The 17816-nt window shown below is 37.4% G+C and overlaps 1 protein-coding gene across 8 annotated transcripts in view; it reads left to right on the top strand.

The window, feature by feature from the left end:
- Positions 1 to 17816, top strand: part of TNRC6C (trinucleotide repeat containing adaptor 6C) — a 539926-nt gene that overhangs the window by 496059 nt on the left and 26051 nt on the right. For 5 of the 8 annotated variants that reach the window (XM_060764577.2, XM_060764574.2, XM_060764578.2 and 2 more), the window contains 8 exons: positions 2217 to 2426; positions 2663 to 2832; positions 5764 to 5844; positions 6521 to 6578; positions 6866 to 7011; positions 12556 to 12729; positions 15319 to 15465; positions 16077 to 16196. In XM_060764577.2, coding sequence (XP_060620560.2) covers positions 2217 to 2426; positions 2663 to 2832; positions 5764 to 5844; positions 6521 to 6578; positions 6866 to 7011; positions 12556 to 12729; positions 15319 to 15465; positions 16077 to 16196 — 1106 coding nt within the window. The remainder of the gene's footprint in view (positions 1 to 2216; positions 2427 to 2662; positions 2833 to 5763; positions 5845 to 6520; positions 6579 to 6865; positions 7012 to 12555; positions 12730 to 15318; positions 15466 to 16076; positions 16197 to 17816) is intronic. The other 3 variants (XM_060764576.2, XM_060764579.2, XM_060764575.2) reach the window with 2 other exon arrangements.

The raw sequence follows: 17816 nt of genomic DNA, 5'->3' as shown, positions 1-17816 counted from the left end.
CTCTGAAACGACTTGAAAGCACACAACAGCAACAACAACAACAATCCTATCTCATCAGCCAAAAGCAGGCCCACACTTCCCATTGGAATACTAATAAGTTTATATTTGTTAACATCGTTCTTCATTTTAATTATTGCCTTGTTTTAAGTGTTTTTTGCACTACAAATCTGATATGTGCAGTGTGCATTGGAATTCATTCATGTTTTTTTCAAATTATAATCCGGCCCTCCAACAGTTTGAGGGACTGTGACCTGGCCCTCCATTTAAAAAGTTTGAGGACCCCTGACTTAGACTGTCCTCATTCTGTAAAAGTTAGACCTGTTTCTGTTGTCATTGCAAGTAAATTCTAGTTCTATTGTTAGCATCAAAAATACCTAAATGCAGAGTACATTGCCTTCATTTGGACTGATGGAAGAGGAAATCTGCATTTCCATGCCTTTGTCAGTTTTTTCAGGAAGTTATTTTGACTGCATAAGTAAATATTGTGAATGGAAGTATTAAATCTTCAATTTTAAGTCTTTTAAACATTTCAAAGTTAATGTCAGTAGTTCCCAGGGGAACACTGTAGTTGCATTACAAAACCTCTTTGGACTTAATATGCCAAAGAGGTTTTGTAATGCAACTTTGTAAAATGCCATTTTAAAAAGGGTCTTCCAAAATACCTTCAATGTCAGGGTGTGTTCTACAGACACATGATTACCCAAATCAGACTTGCCCCAGCAATCCTTCAGTTCTTGTTGTATGGTATAGTGGCTGCATCTGTGTTCAGGACAGCAGAGAATAAATACCTTTCAGTAATTACAAAAGGACACATACACATTCTCGTTGCATCTTATTTGGGGAAAATTTGTTTTCTCCTGAGATTTAGTTTTAGTGCAGTTAATAACAACGTGGTGCAGTACTTTCTAGATAGGTTCAACCAATCCAGATTTAATTTGGATGCTGCACATTATATACCAAAGATCGTTTGAAATCACAAACAAACCTGCCAACTGGTGGTAACTGTTTTTGTTTCTGCATAGCCATAACACACAAAATGTCTTCTCCCTTTTAAACTGTGCAGTAAGGCTCTGAGGTTGACTCCTCTGTTTTCCAGGCAGACCAGAAGATAACATTTGCTCAAATCCTTCCAGCTGGTAGTTAAGCAGGGATTTTAACCTTTGGAAAAACTCCTTTGAGCAAGGCACCAGTAAAGAGCAACATGATGTTCAACCTTGAAATACTGCCTACCATAGTATAGTTTATTTTAGAAAGGACCAGGAGGAATTAAATCAGAAAAATTAATTTTCATTAAGAAAGGTGTACAAGGCTGTTTACTAAGATAGGACAAAATGTCCTGCAGATAACTTTGTTTCTGTTTGAATGCAGAAATTTAGAGTACAGAAGTTAAATCAAATTATTTTTAAAACAAAGTAATAAAGCTAAAAACATTAGTATAAACCAAAAAAATAATATTAAAACACCATTAAAATTTTGAATGCATAGAGTCATAAACAAAGGTACAATTACTGCACACCATAAATAAAGAATCCCCACAATTTTATATTTAACTATCTGAATAAAATATATCTAACTATCTGAATAAAAATGCCAGCAAAAGATAGTGTAAACTTCTGCGGAGGGGAATTCTATGGCCTGGAAAAAAAACCCATTGAGAATGCTCTCTTTTGTGTCCTGACCAGATAGACCTTTGCTGGTGGTGGGACTGCGAGAAAACCCTCTCCAAAAATTATAAGATTCCATCAGATTTGAATAGGAAAATGTGATCTTTCCAATAATACGGATCTAAGCTGTATAGGGCTTTATATGTCATAATCAGCACTTAATGGGGGTCAATGAAGCTGATTCTACAAGGGGATTTCATGTTCTATGTAATATGTATGAGGCTTATGGCTCCACCATCCAGAAGAAGTAGCACATACATGTTATAAAACCTCACTTTTTTGTAACTAACAACTTTAGATTCAGACCATGTTGATGGGAAAGTGTATACTAACAAATGATGCTGACTGGGCGACAAGGATTTCTCAATCTTCTTTCTGGAAAATCCACTCAAAGCCTGCTTGTATGACTGACTCCTTTTTGCACCACGTACTTCATGCTTACAAGTTCTCCATAGTTCTGAACTGTGTTTTCAAAATGATATTAATAGATAATCTAAAAAGTTTAGTTTCTCTTTCTTCCAACCATGTTTTATTTTTCCTTTTGGATTCCAGCAGGCTGGGGAGAGATGCCTGCTGTCCATGCAAAGCCTGAAGCTTCATGGGGAGAGCCTACCTCCCCTTCTGCTGCAGTTGATAATGGCACTTCAGCATGGGGGAAGCCCCCCAGCAGTGGTACAGGGTGGGGAGATAATTCTGCTGAGTCCGCAGGGACATATGGAAGAGTGAGCGCACCAGCTGTAGCCCCAGCACTGTGCAAACCAGGTGAGTGTATGTCAATTTATCGAAAATGGAAAGGACAAGCCTGAGAAACATGGGCTCTACATATCTTCTATTTACCACCTAAGCTAAAGAAAAACCTGTTCCTGGAACTCATTCCTGTGTCAATGCAGACACAACCTTTTGTAATGATAAAGAATAATGTGAAATTATTAATCATTGCAGTTACAGATTAGATGAAGCACCAGAAGGTTGACTGAATTCTTCCATTTGTTCTACAGCTTCTAAATCTTCTATGCAAGAAGGCTGGGGCAGTGGTGGAGATGAAGTAAATCTCAGTACAAGTCAGTGGGAAGATGAAGAAGGAGATATGTGGAATAATACTGCTTCGCAAGAGAGCAATTCCTCTTGTAGCTCCTGGGGGAATGCCCCAAAGAAAGGACTTCAAAAGGTATGACTAAAACTTCTCGGCCTTTTGGCTAAGATCAAGTGTGTGTATGTGTATGACTAAAACACTGCTGGATTATAAAAATCCATGAGCTACGGACCCAAATGATTCAGGTACTGATTTTTATATGGTTAAGTTAATTTTATATAGAATGAAAGTCATTATTTTCAAACACCACTGCAGTGAGATTGATAAGGAGATGGGTTGGGTTATTATAGTCAGCAACTGATTTCTGCCCTCTGTTGGAAAAAAAGAAATGGACTGAGAGTCTTTTGCTGTACATTTGTCCTTACCTAATACTCAACTACATGTATGAGGTACATACATGGATAGAAACACTGACACTTCTGAGTATATTGCAGTATTTCAGCAGAAGCATACTAAAGCTGAGGACATTATTATCCTGGTCTCCAGTTGAATTATAAACAGTCTTTAAAATGTATCAATTAAAATAATAATAATCTTGAAAAGACCATATCTACCCATAAAAATTCCTCAGTTGTTACCAGAGGTCTACCTGAATAGTTATTTTGTTCACTACTGTAGAACCAAAAGTTGTAATATGGCTTGGCATATCTCATAATGGCTTTCATGGATGTCATAAAATACTCACATAAAGAGACAGGAAAAAGAATTGTTGATCACAGGAGGCTTTTAAATCCAAATACTTTGTGTGATCTAACTTTTTACTTATGCAACCTTTCTATCAATGGTTAGTCATCCTCTAGAATAAAAGGTTTGGGTCTCCTGACAGAATAGGTGATGGGTGCCCTCTACCTTGTTGATGGGGCCACCTGTATTTGAGGAGTTATTTCAAGCAGTTTAAAATACTACTGTCTACAACTGCCTGCATAATTATCTTAACAATGATGGAACTGTTTTGATGGACTTTTCTGTGACACTGATAATGATGAAGAAATCGTGTATCTTCTCATCCACACCACAATTGTTCAGTGTAAAATATCTTCTTGTGCCATTTACAACACTTGGTGACATAGTTGCAATCTCTCAATTTGATACCCTCCTCATCAGATCAAGTTCCGATCTTTAATATATTAAAATAACTTAATCAGGTGCTTTCAAGGTGCTATTTCTGTCAAGATGTTTTAAGAAAACATGACTCACGTGTTAAAATATTAAGTAGTTTTCATTTTACGTCTTGGATAGTGGCTTTCCTTCATACTACAAGTCATATTATAAATATTATTTCTCACATAGTTGTGCATATTGTTTCTTTTATTTGTGATTAACTTAATATGGGGGTGAGGGGAAATTTCGAAGAAAACTCCCAGAATTAGAAAGGAGCTGCTATCTGTACTGAGTATTACTGTAATGAAATAATACAGCTCATTCTTTTATGATACATGAGACCAAACTTATGAGTGTTAGTAATTTATGAACAAGTAATTATAGCTCTTTTATTAACTGTATAATCCATCAATATAAATCAGAGGTCCGTGACTGATGACAAATTGTGGCCTATCACCTATGTTTAGTAGCTTGCTAATGTTTTATCAACCTCCATTTTTGCAGGGCAAAGACATGTGAAACCTCCTAAAGGGCTACTCTTTTAGGGGCAATCTTTGTCATAAACAGATCCACCAGAAATAACAGGGACATTCTTTTGCCTCTCAGTCCCCTGCACAGACTCATTTCCACTAAAGAAAGTAAAACAGTCTCTGTCCTATACCCACCTAAGATTGAAATGGAACTAAATTATCTCTATTATCCAGAAAATCTTGGAATTATATGCAATTTGCATAAAGACATTTCCTTTTGGCAGAAAGAAAAAAATATTGAAAGTCAAATCCAGCAAGCCTAAATTTTGTGCATTCTTTCTTCCATGTTTGCATATCAGAGGAGCAAAGAAGAAGCTTATGATATCAGTTTTGCAGTAATCAGTCACATGTTCACAAACTATGAAATTATCATTTATTTTAATTTTTTATGATCTTGGTCTGTTCACATATCACAGTTCTTTGTGTTTTCTCTTAATGATTTTTTGTTATTTTTTAAAGTGGTTTAAAAACAGGACAATGGCAGGAAAATGATGTAAAGGAAGCAATGATTTTGTGAAATCACTACAGCTTGTGCAGTGAATATATTATTTTGGATTCATTCGTATACTTTATGTTACATATGTGAATCTAACCTAAAGCTAACATGTTTATAAGGAATTACTCATGTGGATTTGCATGGTGTGCTTCCTAGCTGCAGATGTGGAAAAATGTAATTCTATGCTGCAGGCACATAGTACTTTACCTGACAATTCATCATTGAATTTAATAAGAGTTGCTTTTGAGCAAATTAGTTATCAATGCAATTCCATTAAAATAATAAGAAAAAAGATTCCACCTGAAAATTGGGAAGAGCGTCTTTACTGTAAGAGCTGTTTGACAGTGGAATAGACTCCATTGGAATTTGATGGAGCCCTCATCTTGTGTTGTGTATTCCTGCATGGCAAGAGGTTGTACCAGTGGCTCTTGCGATCCTTGAGAAACGCTAAGATTCTCTAAAATATAAGCCTTCCCTCCATCCCAGCTGCCTTCATTGGCCTGAGAGGGAGAGAAGAAGAGCCAAGCCATGGCTCTTCAACATGCCATGGGCTAGAAGCAGATGAAAAGCCATGGAGTATTCCTAGATTTTTAGTTACTACAAAGCAGACCAGTGGTATCAAATGTGTTATTCTCCAATCTACTTCTCTATCACCTCAAAATACAGAGTATTTCTCCACAACCTTTAATGAGACTACCTCCATAAGTTTAAAAGTCATGTATGGTGCAAATTGTAGGTATTATTTTTACTAAGTTATAGCTATAATATTATGTAGTTAGAACTTTGTTATTTACATTAATTGCATTCAACTATCTATTTGTAACTTTCTAATCTCCCTAAGATTGCACTATTAAACATTTTTCCCACGTTGCTTCTCAGGGCATGAAGACATCTAGTAAGCAAGATGAGGCCTGGATCATGAACCGTCTGATAAAACAGCTCACAGACATGGGCTTCCCAGTGAGTAGTACTGCTATTCCAGTATCTTCTGTACATACATGCCTGAGAAAGAACGATTTTGAACTGCTTTGGTGAGATGCTAAGGGTGAAAGGGGGCAGATTTGTCTGATTCCACGTCGTTTTCCCAAGCCAAATCTTCTAAAATATTCTCCAGTTTTGCTCCCTGTGACCAAGTGGTGTGGGACCTGAAATCAGTCTGTAAATTTCCCAATAATTTTACTATCTCGGGGTCTTCTTCTTTCATTCCAATTTGGACTGCAGACTGCCGGATGCTGACGTTTTCCTTGTGCAACGAAAAGCACTATCTACTGATTTCTGTCAGTCAAGCTACTGTTAGATTCGAGGAATGACCAAGGCCCCTTTTCTCTGATCCACTGTTACCATTCTTTGAACATTAATTGTGAATGGGTGTAGAAGATTACAGAAACAATGTTAAGAGTGCCAAGTTAAGACTACTTGACAAAGGAAAGAGTGGGCTTCCTGTTTTACTAAATATGGCTCTTAGAAAAGCGCCTAACTCTTATTTTTTTAAATGTAATTGCTGACTATATTAGTGCAAAATTGTACTGTTTTAATCGGCTAAATGGTTTGAGCAGAGTAATATAATTTCTTTAGCTCTTTTTTCCAATTGTCAAGAGTATTATTTTTGAAGAATCACTCTTTCTTATTTCTGCAGAGAGAGCCAGCAGAAGAAGCCTTGAAGAGTAACAGTATGAATCTTGATCAGGCCATGAGTAAGTATTCTGTAACTGAAATAGGTATTTGAGAACATCGATCTGTTACAATGAAATCAGCATCATTTGTTCTGATAGCATTTTATCAAAAAGGCTGAGTTCGTTTTATGCATTATCTTCCATGCAGAGTTAATGCTTTAAAAAACAAAATGATTTTTAAAGTTTGACTTATAAAATGTACTGAAGTCAGCAGTAGTGTAGAAAGAGCTGTATCAGAAGGATTTATCTTGATTTTGAAAAGTTTCTTTAGTTTTATTTGATATGCTCACATCTTCTACTATTTGCAGGTGCTCTGCTGGAAAAGAAGGTGGAAATGGACAAGCGTGGAATGGGAGTGGCTGACTACAATGGAATGGTCACCAAACCCCTTGGCTGCCGCCCACCACCAATCTCCAAAGAGTCTTCCATGGACCGCCCCACTTTCCTTGACAAGGTAGGTGCAGCATTTTCAGATACAGACAGTAGATTTTACGGAAAGTAGAAAGAAATGCTAAGCAATCAGAAAGGTTCAGGAGCTTTTCCTTATTGTTCTTTTCCCTTGATTTTTCCATTGATGTTGGCAAAATATATCAGCTAGCAATAGTGTTTTGAGAGTTCGACTAATGTTCTATGAGGCCAGTGTTCGAATCCTTTTTTTTGCTGTGAAAGCCCATGGGGTGACTTTGAGCATATCACACTCTCTGGCAAAGGGAAAGCTCTTCAGAACAAATGTTACCAAGGTAACCCAATGATAGCGTCACAAATCAAGATTTACTTGAAATCTTCACTTGTGACCCTGTCATGCATAACAACCATTATTTGTAAAATGGGGCATTAAAAGTTTTGTTTCATTCCCTTAAGCACTGGTTTGTTGCAAAATAGACAATTTGCATTAACAACGTATCCTCAAGCATGTGGTGCTTCTAGCTTCTTCTTCTTTTTGAGGGGGGGAGCCTTTTGTGCTTTTGTAGATATTTTCATCTACAACTCTTGACAGTCTTTTACTATTAACCATGCCAGATAGGACTGATTGTAGTTGTAAACTAGAATATCTAGAGATAAAATGTCTCCACACACATATACATACACATAAGCAGTTTCAGTGTTACAAACATCTGATTTATAGATGACTCACAGTGAAGAATGAGGGTGAAATAACAGGAAGTGAGATAAATCTTCCTCTCCAAAGGGAAATGTACTTTTGAAAAAGTTATCATGGGTAAAAGGTGTCTGCATTGATGCTTTATCACCAATCCTTGTTTCCACAACAAGCCATTTTTTTCGAAATCCAATTATCTCAGGGACAGAAAGTGAGGTGCAATCTGAACAGGGACACAGACAGCAAAGACAGATTTGGTTGTACAGGTTGAGAATCCTTTGTCCAAAATACATGGGATCAGAAATTATCCATATTTGAGGGGGTTTTTTTTAAGATTTTGGAATACAGGCAGTCCCCAAGTTACAAACAATATATGTCCTGTAGGCTTGTTCTTAAGTTAAATTTGTTTGTAAGTTGGAACAGGTACATTTTAGAAGTGTAACTCCAGCCCAATATATATATATATCTTTTAGTTTTGGATATCATAAGAAAAAGTAAACACCTCTGCGCTGTTTGTATTGCTGCCTATGCCCCTGTTCAGAAGATTTCACCTCACTTTCTGTCGCTGTGATAATTGGATGTTGAAACATTTGACTTGTTGTGGAAATAAAGATTGGTGAGAAAGCTTCAATTGAGACACCTTTTCTCCATGAAATCTCGTTCAAGAGTGAATCCTAGGAGTAGATTTCTCTCACATCCTGTTGTCTCACTCCCATGCTTAACTACAAATTGTTTGTAGGTCAGATTGCCTATACTTGCATATACATAATGAGATGTCTTGAAGATGGGACTCATTCTACACATGAAATTCATTTATTTTTCATATACACCTTTTTATTTTGTACATGACACAAAGTTTGTGTATACTGAACCATCAAAAAGCAAAAGTTTCACTCTCTCAGCCACTCATGTGGATGATATTGGAGCATTTTGGTTGTTGGAATTCCAGATAAGAATACTCAATCTGTACTGGAGGTTACCCAAAAACTGTAGGAAAAGGTCAAGCATGTATTGTTACGCAGCTTTTTTTTCAAGCAGATTACTTTCATTCTTATTTGTTTTCTATAGTAGACTTTCTGGAAATGGAAAATGTCACTCTTCTGGGAAGTTAGATGTTCATATGTTAACATTTTTATATTTGACAAGCATTTTACAAAAAGAACTTGAATGTCAGTTTACTTTAGTACCTGCATTGCATGATCAACTTTGGAGCCTTGGTTCTCAGCAAAATTTCATGGGCACATTGTCTGAATAGAAGCCACAGTTTACATAGAGGAGGCCAGTCACAAGTAAAAGGAATATAGGAGGCTTAAAAACTATTCCTACTTAAGATGCAAGGAGGAATTGCAAACAGCTCGTGACCTAGGGAGAAGAAATCCTTGAACCTGTTACTGTCATGCAAGCTGCAGTTTGTGGACCATGACAGATATTTTGCAGAATGTTAAGCATGTTGAGCTGAAAGACCTTGGGGATATGATTAGAAAATGTCAATGTCCTCCCTCAGGGCTTTGCAGCACCAAACTAAGTATTACTTGGTTGAAGAAACACTGCCTAGGCCTCTACAAGGAGCTGCTGAAAAACACCTATTAGCAAAATTTATCTAGGACTTCAGAAGGCCTTGCCTTTTGTATCAAAAAATACTTCCCCCTTTTTTTTAAAAAAAAGCACATCATGTTTTCGTCACAGGTAATAATCTCTTGAAAGGATTGGTTAGGAATTGTTTCAAATTAGCTGTAAAATTACTGCTTTTAAGATGTGAATGAAGAGCATGCATTCTGGAACTTATAATTATTTGCAAACTATACAGCAAATTTAGGATTTTTTCCACATGATTTCAGGCTTTTACCTATCAAATATTTATTTGCTCAATGAAGGGTATATTTAGGCACTGAAGATTTAATCTAGAGCAACAAAGGTCTAGAAGTGGAGTTGGATATGGTTTGCTTTTTGCAAAATATTATATTTTTCCCCATCATGTTTTAATGTAATATTAGAAGAACTTTTATCTTTCTGTGCAGACCTCATGCGGGATTTTTTTTGTTTTTGTTTTTGTTTTTTTGCACTGGGGAACTGAAAGTTTTTGCTTAATTTAAATTAACCAAATTATCCACCGTGTTCAAACTAGAGAACTCTGATTAGTTTCGGCTCTGGTTCAAGGACAGGCAACTTGCAAGCGCCATACAGCCCTTGTATCCATTTTGTGCCTTCTACTACCATATTCGCCAAACAAATTATGACATTTTCCACCATCTACTCGCTTCCTCTGATCTCACAGACTCAATGATGTGGCTTCTTGTGACACAGAGATCTGTTGTAGTTGTCACTAAATTTATGTGACAGTTGCATTTCAGATAAATTTGGTGGTCGTTCATCCCCCAATTGGTGAGAGGGAATCCCACTTGTAAGGAAACCCTATGACTCGGCTGGGATTAGGCTCCTACTATGTTCACTAACTAGAGTTCCAGCTAGTCCTTAGTGTGAATGTAACAGGAAATGTTGGGTTTTATTTAGAACTGGTTGGTTCTTTATACAAATCTCAGAGCAAGCCAACTAGTCAGGCATGGGATAGAGATCTTCTCAAGCTCTTAGTGCCCTAAACTTCCACTGTAATGAAGTTTCTCTCTTAATTTAGATATGATCTTGCAAACTGTGGTTTAGTCTCAGAGGATAGAAGTATCACAACCCTTTTGTTCTTGTCCTTGTTCATGGAGGCTTTTTTTTTCCTCCTCCTTGATTCTGAGACAAACCGTAATTTACCACTTCCACACAAACACCCACCTCAAATTATGATTTCATACAATCATAGAATCAAAGAGTTGGAAGAGACCTCATGGGCCATCCAGTCCAACCCCGTGCCAAGAAGCAGGAATATTGCATTCAAACCACCCCTGACAAATGGCCATCCAGCCTCTGCTTAAAAGCTTCCAAAGAAGGAGCCTCCACCACACTCCGGGGCAGAGAGTTCCACTGCTGAACGGTTCTCACAGTCAGGAAGTTCTTCCTAATGTTCAGATGGAATCTCCTCTCTTGTAGTTTGAAGCCATTGTTCCGCGTCCTATTCTCCAAGGAAGCAGAAAACAAGCTTGCTCCCTCCTCCCTGTGGCTTCCTCTCACATATTTATACATGGCTATCATATCTGCATTTGCTTTCTCAATCGGGCAGCTATAGAATTTAGCTTTATACTATTTCCAGAGGGTGCTGCAAAGCTCTTTGTAAGGTGTGACAAGATCATTTCTTTCTCTCAATTGTTTTCCGTTCTTAGCATGTAGAGACATACACAGATCAATCTGACAGATTTCTTGGATCAGGAATGAATTTACTCTGTATTTGCAAGAAGAAGAGGGCAAGGGAGGGAGACACATGGTGAACTCTCATTTTTTAGTGGCCCAGAAATGTTACCACTGAACATATCCACAGAAATTGTTACACACATTCCTGACAGTACAGTACAAAGAATGTGAAATATTCTTCCTTCAAATTCTTAGATTAATTATTTAATTGGCAATAACAAGGAAATATGATTACAAGTTGATTTTTGTTTGGAGAAGCTTGCTGCGACTAAATTGCAGAATGCTGCGTTAGAAAACTAAGCCCATTAAGCCCACATGTGTATTCATATTTTCTCTTACTGATATCAGTGCAACATATAAGTGGGTGTTTCTTGGGTCAGAATTGACATGGCATATTTGCAATAAATCTGAGAAGCAATCTCCTTGTCTCCTGTCTCAAGGATTTTTTTTAAAAAAATGAGTCCACTCATATATCTGTACCAAGTGTTGAATATTAAAAGTGACTGCTATGTCATAAAGAGTTTCCTGTCATCATGTAACTTAAGAGCAGAAAGCAAAGATGATGAATAGCATACATTTTCTTAACAGCTGAATTGCAGTTGAGAGCAGTAACTAAAACAGGAATTATTGGTGGTGTACATGTAAGGATCCCTTATCCAGAATTCCAAAATCTGAAGTCCACATGCGTAGCCCAGGTACTGACACCTTTGCTTTGCTGGTTCAGTGTACACGAACTTGGTTTCATGAACAACAACAAAATACTAAAAGTATTGCATAAAATTACCTTAGATTAATTAGGTTATATGCGTGAAGATGTATATGAAACATATATGAATTTCATGTTTAGACTTTGGTCTCACCTCCAGGATATCTCATTATGTATGTACATTCCAACAGGCATTCCAAAATCAAAGAATTTCCAAAACACTTCTTGTCCCAAGCATTTTCAATAAAGGATATTCAACTAGTACATTGCCAAGGATTTGTTGAAGAGAGCTCACTGAAACCTTTATCATGTGTATGTGTATAATTTGTATTTGTAGTTTATATCCTTTATGTCTGTGTACAGTTTCCTTTAGGGCAGAGTTCCAAAACTTGGGTCAGGCCTTTAACATTTCAGAAAAGCCAAATGTTCCTTTGTATGTTGTTTCTTTTCATTCTGTAATGTGATACAACAGGGGCAAGGATCTAAGGATTAGAGAGCAATAGGTCTTGGATCGTTTGTATTTCCACTTTGTAATACAATACAGCAGGGACATGGGAGTAAGGATTGGGGAGAAATAGGTCTTTGACATATATTGTTTTTCCAATTGACACAAGTGATGGATTGCCATGTAATGACTGCTTCTTGGCATGGTTTGTGCACTTGTTCTAAATAGTTGATAATTAACAGTTCTAATGTTTTAAGAAATGCAAAGCAAAAAAAGTAAAGACAAACAGTACCTTAATTTTGTTTCTCTTTTTCTTCTTCCTTCCACCCCATACTTTTCATTATGTATTCCTCATGCCTTTTTAAACAATATTTTGAACTTTTATTCATCCATGTTCCACTTATATTTCCATGGGAAACTGTTTTGTGCGCTGTCTGTACCTGGACACTGCACACAGCTCACCCTTTCTTTTTTCAATCAGGATGGCGGCCTAGTGGAAGAGCCCACTACTTCACCATTTTTGCCTTCACCAAGCCTGAAGCTCCCCCTTTCAAACAGTGCACTCCCTAATCAGACCCTGGGTGGGATTGCCTCAGGGCTGGGCATGCAAAACTTGAATTCTTCTAGACAGGTAAGGTACCTTTTGAGTAAAAACTGTGTATGAGTGTCAGCGCCTTACTGATCCAAGAATTATTTGTTTTTCAATATTCATTTAAAATATGAATATTTTAAATTTATTTTAAAATACTTTTTAATTTGAACAAATTGTAAGATAATTCCCCCACCCCCAGCCTTCCCCCACCCCCAGATTTATTATATGCCAGAAAGACCCAAGCCATGCTCATATTTCTCTTTCCCTTGAACTTTCCCAGAACTCTTCGGATTTCTTTTATGACTCTGACCATCTGGCACATTTTATACTCACAGATGTAATACTTCTCTCAATGTCTGTAGTTCCTTCCCAACCTGTGTCTCCTCTCTTCACCTCCTCAACCCAACCTACAAACTCAGCTTTTTTGGCTGCACTGTGTGACTCATGGTTGGGACCAGGTTTGTTCTTAATGTCAAAGTATCCAAGCACTACAGTTGGTCAGGTTGCCAACTGTAGTGCTTGGATAAAGCCAGTTGTCGACACTAGATAAACCTCGAACCAGAGCCTAACAATTCCTCCCATTAGGCTCTGATTCCAAGTTTGTCTAGTACCATGCCCTTCTGATTCATGTGTAACCATTCATTCATCTTCTATTGCTGATTAGCAGGGAAAATTTCTTTAATCACATCAAACTAGCCAGGATCCCATGGGAGTCTAAATTCTGGAGAGTAGGTGCTATTTCTTTCTCATAGATTACTTGGTATGCTATATGTACTACTCTGAACCCTTTAGGGGAAGTATGGAACAGATATTTCCAGGCTCAATTCCATTGGCCAATTTTGCCCTTCAAAGCCCTACTGAAAGAAACATCTGCTTCCACATAAACCTGCCAAAACAAGATCATATTAGAAGACCTGCTTTGCCTGGTTATTTATGAATACATACATTTACTTGTTTCTGCCCAGTAGCTTACACAATGTCCACAGAATACAAAGTAAGATGAAAATGAAACCAAAAGAAAAGAAGAAAAATCCAAGAGCATCTAAAAAACAAACAAAAAGCAATAATTTTCAAAGCAGTCACATTAAGGGCTTGGGGACTGTCAGTGGAGGCATGCTTTCTGCAACTACTACTACATTTCTCCTCTCAGGCCTAACTTGACACCCCATGAAAATGTACACGAGGTACCTACTTTGCCTTTCTGTCAGGGCTAAGTAACTGTCATCTGCCTTTACAATGGGGTGGGGGTTATTAAAGAAGTAGGTGGAACAATCCAATTTTTAAAAATAGATCCCCAGGAGCTTCAGGGTAAGCTGAAAATACTTCCTCCCTCACTTCAGGTGTCCTCTCTGTTGGAATGTAGAGTATTTGGATTACATTCCCAAGGGATATCCATCTGACTTCATGTCAATGTAGACAAATCCAATGATCCAATACATGTACTCTATCATGACAACAGTATAATGTTATTTAAACAGTGTATCAATGATAGAAAGACAAGGAACTATGGGTGATGGACTTTACTGCAACTTTGCTTTGTAGTGCTTTCCTCTTGCTTATTGTCATATTTATGAACATTTATTAGCTGCTTAGATCTAAGGATTTCAATGCAACATGCAGTAATTAACAATAGTAAATATAGATTACAACCTTTGCATTTTCCATAAGAACACATGCTCACATTGGCTCGTATTGAGTAGGTTTGCAAATTATTTTTAATTATTTTCTCTTTGAAATGTATAAAGACAGAAAGATAAACGAATGTATTGATCAAAACAATCTGAACAAAAATCAGTTGCTCTCACTGAATCCCCAAATCTAGCTAATCACGAAAAAGAGTTTCCTTGTCTTTATGTAACAATATATATTCTACATGTGACAGAGAGAACTGTACCATAAAGCTAAGAAAGCTATTATATGTAATAATTAAGAAATTATATTGCAAGCATCTGGGTGAAAAGGAAAGGGCTTACTCAATTACAGAACATTTATTTATATGCCAGTTCTCAGAAAATTAACCTTACATATACAATAACAGTAAGTAGATGAGAAACTGCAATGCAGTATGCAACAAAAAGTCAAGAGTCTATTTTAAATTGTTTCAAATGCAAGATAACTTATGATCTTGAACCAGAGTCATACATGCAAGCCTTTATAAGGATTGCTCTTTGTTGCTATCACCTTTTGTTCACAATGTGTTTGATAGATAACATCAAAAGCAGCTCCCTACACTGTAGAGCAGTTTTGATGGCATTATTACCATCTTCCTTGGCAATGGCATAGTTGAAATGATGAAGATAATTTAATTTTCACTCCACCTTCCTCCTTGCACAGGATCCAAGGCTTACCAGGGGAGGGGTACATATGTCTGCTTGGTGGACATGTAGCATTTGGGTCCATTAGGTAAGCTCTCTGCTGCCATCCAGGTGGATTTATATTGGTTGAGCACCAATCACATTACAGCTTGGCAGAGGTTCAGATTCAATATTTACTAGAGCATTCATTGCAATAGCAACTAATTTGCACGGGAGTTCCCTTGTTCACTAATGTCTTGAGCCATGGGGCCACATGGAGTATCGTGAAAGATGGAACAGCAATTTTCAAGTCTTGAACCTTATGATTCCGCAGATACCGAGTGGCAATCTGGGTATGTTTGGCAATAGCGGAGCAGCACAAGCCAGGACCATGCAACAGCCGCAGCAACCGCCAGTGCAACCTCTTAACTCATCCCAGCCTAGTCTTCGTGCTCAAGTGCCTCAGTTTCTCTCCCCTCAGGTTAGATTGAGCTCTGATGCATTGATAATAGCCAGTGACGGGGAAATCTAGATGTTCTATGCACTCTAAGAAATTGGATCTAATAAATTGGCTTCCAGTGTGCTGAGGCCTTCTCCTTGATTTTCCATTCAACAAATTAAACATAACAACAGAAGTTGTATCCTTACGGTTGTTATTTCTGTGCCACTTCTACTGTATATTGGACAGAACAACAGAAACAGAGCCCCTACTTCTAAGAAGCTAACTACTCCAAGCAATTGTTTGTTTTGCACTTTTGCATAGTGTTTTTGTGGACAATATAATGGGTAGCCAAATACCATTGCATGGTTCAGTTGCCAAACTGGTATTTCCTGTTCCTCCAAACCCTGTCTGTGAACTGAGTAGTTTATTCACAGGTGTAGGAAATGTTACTGCCTCTGGAAATGTGTGATTAATTTGCTGTGATGTGTAGTAATTACTTTTCATCTTTAATCCATGGTTTTGTTTTATCTAACAAACTAACAAAAAAAGACTAGGGAATTTCTACAAGTCACTCTATGAGAGAATACAATACTACAGCAAACTACAGTATTGTAGTACTGGAAGCTCACATGTTGTGGATTTTTTTCCAGGTTCAAGCACAGCTTTTGCAGTTTGCAGCAAAAAACATTGGTCTCAATCCTGCACTATTAACCTCGCCAATTAATCCTCAGCATATGACGATGTTGAACCAGCTATATCAGCTGCAGCTGGTGAGTTAAAAAGCACAGTAAGAAATCTGTACATCCAAAATGATAACACTGATATTAAAGCTATAAAAGGGTACCTTCTTTGCTTCAAAAATAGCTTGACTCGCTTTTAACAATGGATTCATTTACTTGGATTTTAACATTGTCTGACCCTTTCGCTACAGTGCAGAGAGGCACTCTTGAAGATGATCATGAAATTTTAGTACTCCTAATTTTTGTGGCATGTTTACAAGAATCAGAGTTCACAGCAAGCCTCTAGTATCAATAGTATTTCTGAGATGGTTTTACCTATTTCTCCATCGGAAAAAAAGAGATTTCTCACATATTTGTTAATACAGGTTCCTTTCTGTATGATTCTTTTTTTAAAAATAGCTGTATTGTTTGTTTGTTTATGGCAAGAGTAGACAATCCCAATCCTCTGTATATTTAACAACATCTGGAAGGCCACGGTGACACATTCTGGCTTATGTAATGTATCGTGCCTGGCTTTTTGTTACTGTTCTTGTTATATATGCACCTTCCAGTTATTTCCAAGTTAGGGCAACCTGAAGGTGAATCTGTCATGCCTAGTTTTGTCATTATTGTGTGTACTTTCCAATTCTTTCCAATTTAGGGTAACCTAAAGATGAACCTCACATCGCTAATCTTTATTGCACGTTGAGGAGTTTTTGAAGTTATTACAAAGAAGGATTTTTAAAATCCTAGCTTTGTTAGGATATTGCAATGTACCTGTTTTGCTAGTTAATGTATTTTTTTCTTATACTTGTCACTTGTATACAATAATATAATAAATAAATCCTAGCATTGGAAGAGACTCCAATAGCTATCTAGTCCAACCCAGCCATGCAGGAACACAGAATCAAAGCACCTCGAGCAGATGGCCCTCCAGTCTCTGCTTAAAGGAAGCATAGAAATGATCCCTTTTTACCATTTCCTGCTTCAGATGGTGAAGCATTAGTATGGAATTTAGTTTCTCCTGGTGTAAGAAGTGACTTTAAGATAGTTTCAATAGTTACAGTTTGGAGAAAACTCTTGAGTAAATGTAACTCTTGTAAATGTAGACTTCTTACATCTGTCACTTCGGTGAGCACTTATGAGCACTTATGAGTCATAATACCCAGCAGTTGCCTCAGTGCTTAACATGTGATTAAGGATTAGCCATGAATCAAATTGTTGAAACTCTGGATTCAAAATATTTTCAAGCTACCTCCCAAAAAAGCAGATTTATAGTTGCTTGTACCTTTTGATTAATCAGACTATTAAACTGGGAACCCTTTTTATCCAAATGACTATTTTAATCAAGAACAAACTTCCAAGGGCCACATTTTAGCAGTAAACTGTATTCGAGCTGTGTGAATACACACCGGCTATAGGTTCACTTACACTCTTGGTTCATCTGTTAAGTTCTCGTTGTTTCTCCTTCTCTGTCTGCCTATTTCTCTGTTCTTTCTCTGTTCTTTTCTCCCCCCTGCTCCCATTTTCTTTCACTAGTTGCTCCCCCCCCCCCCATACACATACATTGCCACGTTTAAGTTTTTTTTAAGCAGAATTGCAGCAGGTGATAGGGGAAATTTTCACAAAGTGTGGGGAAGACAGGCGGAGGCCCTTTGAAAATCTCATCCT

This window comes from Anolis sagrei, chromosome 2 (genome assembly GCF_037176765.1).
Source record: "Anolis sagrei isolate rAnoSag1 chromosome 2, rAnoSag1.mat, whole genome shotgun sequence".
Classification (NCBI taxonomy): Eukaryota; Metazoa; Chordata; class Lepidosauria; order Squamata; family Dactyloidae; genus Anolis; species Anolis sagrei.
The sequence above is the reverse complement of the archived record's forward strand: the minus strand, read 5'-3'. Positions and strand labels throughout refer to the sequence as shown.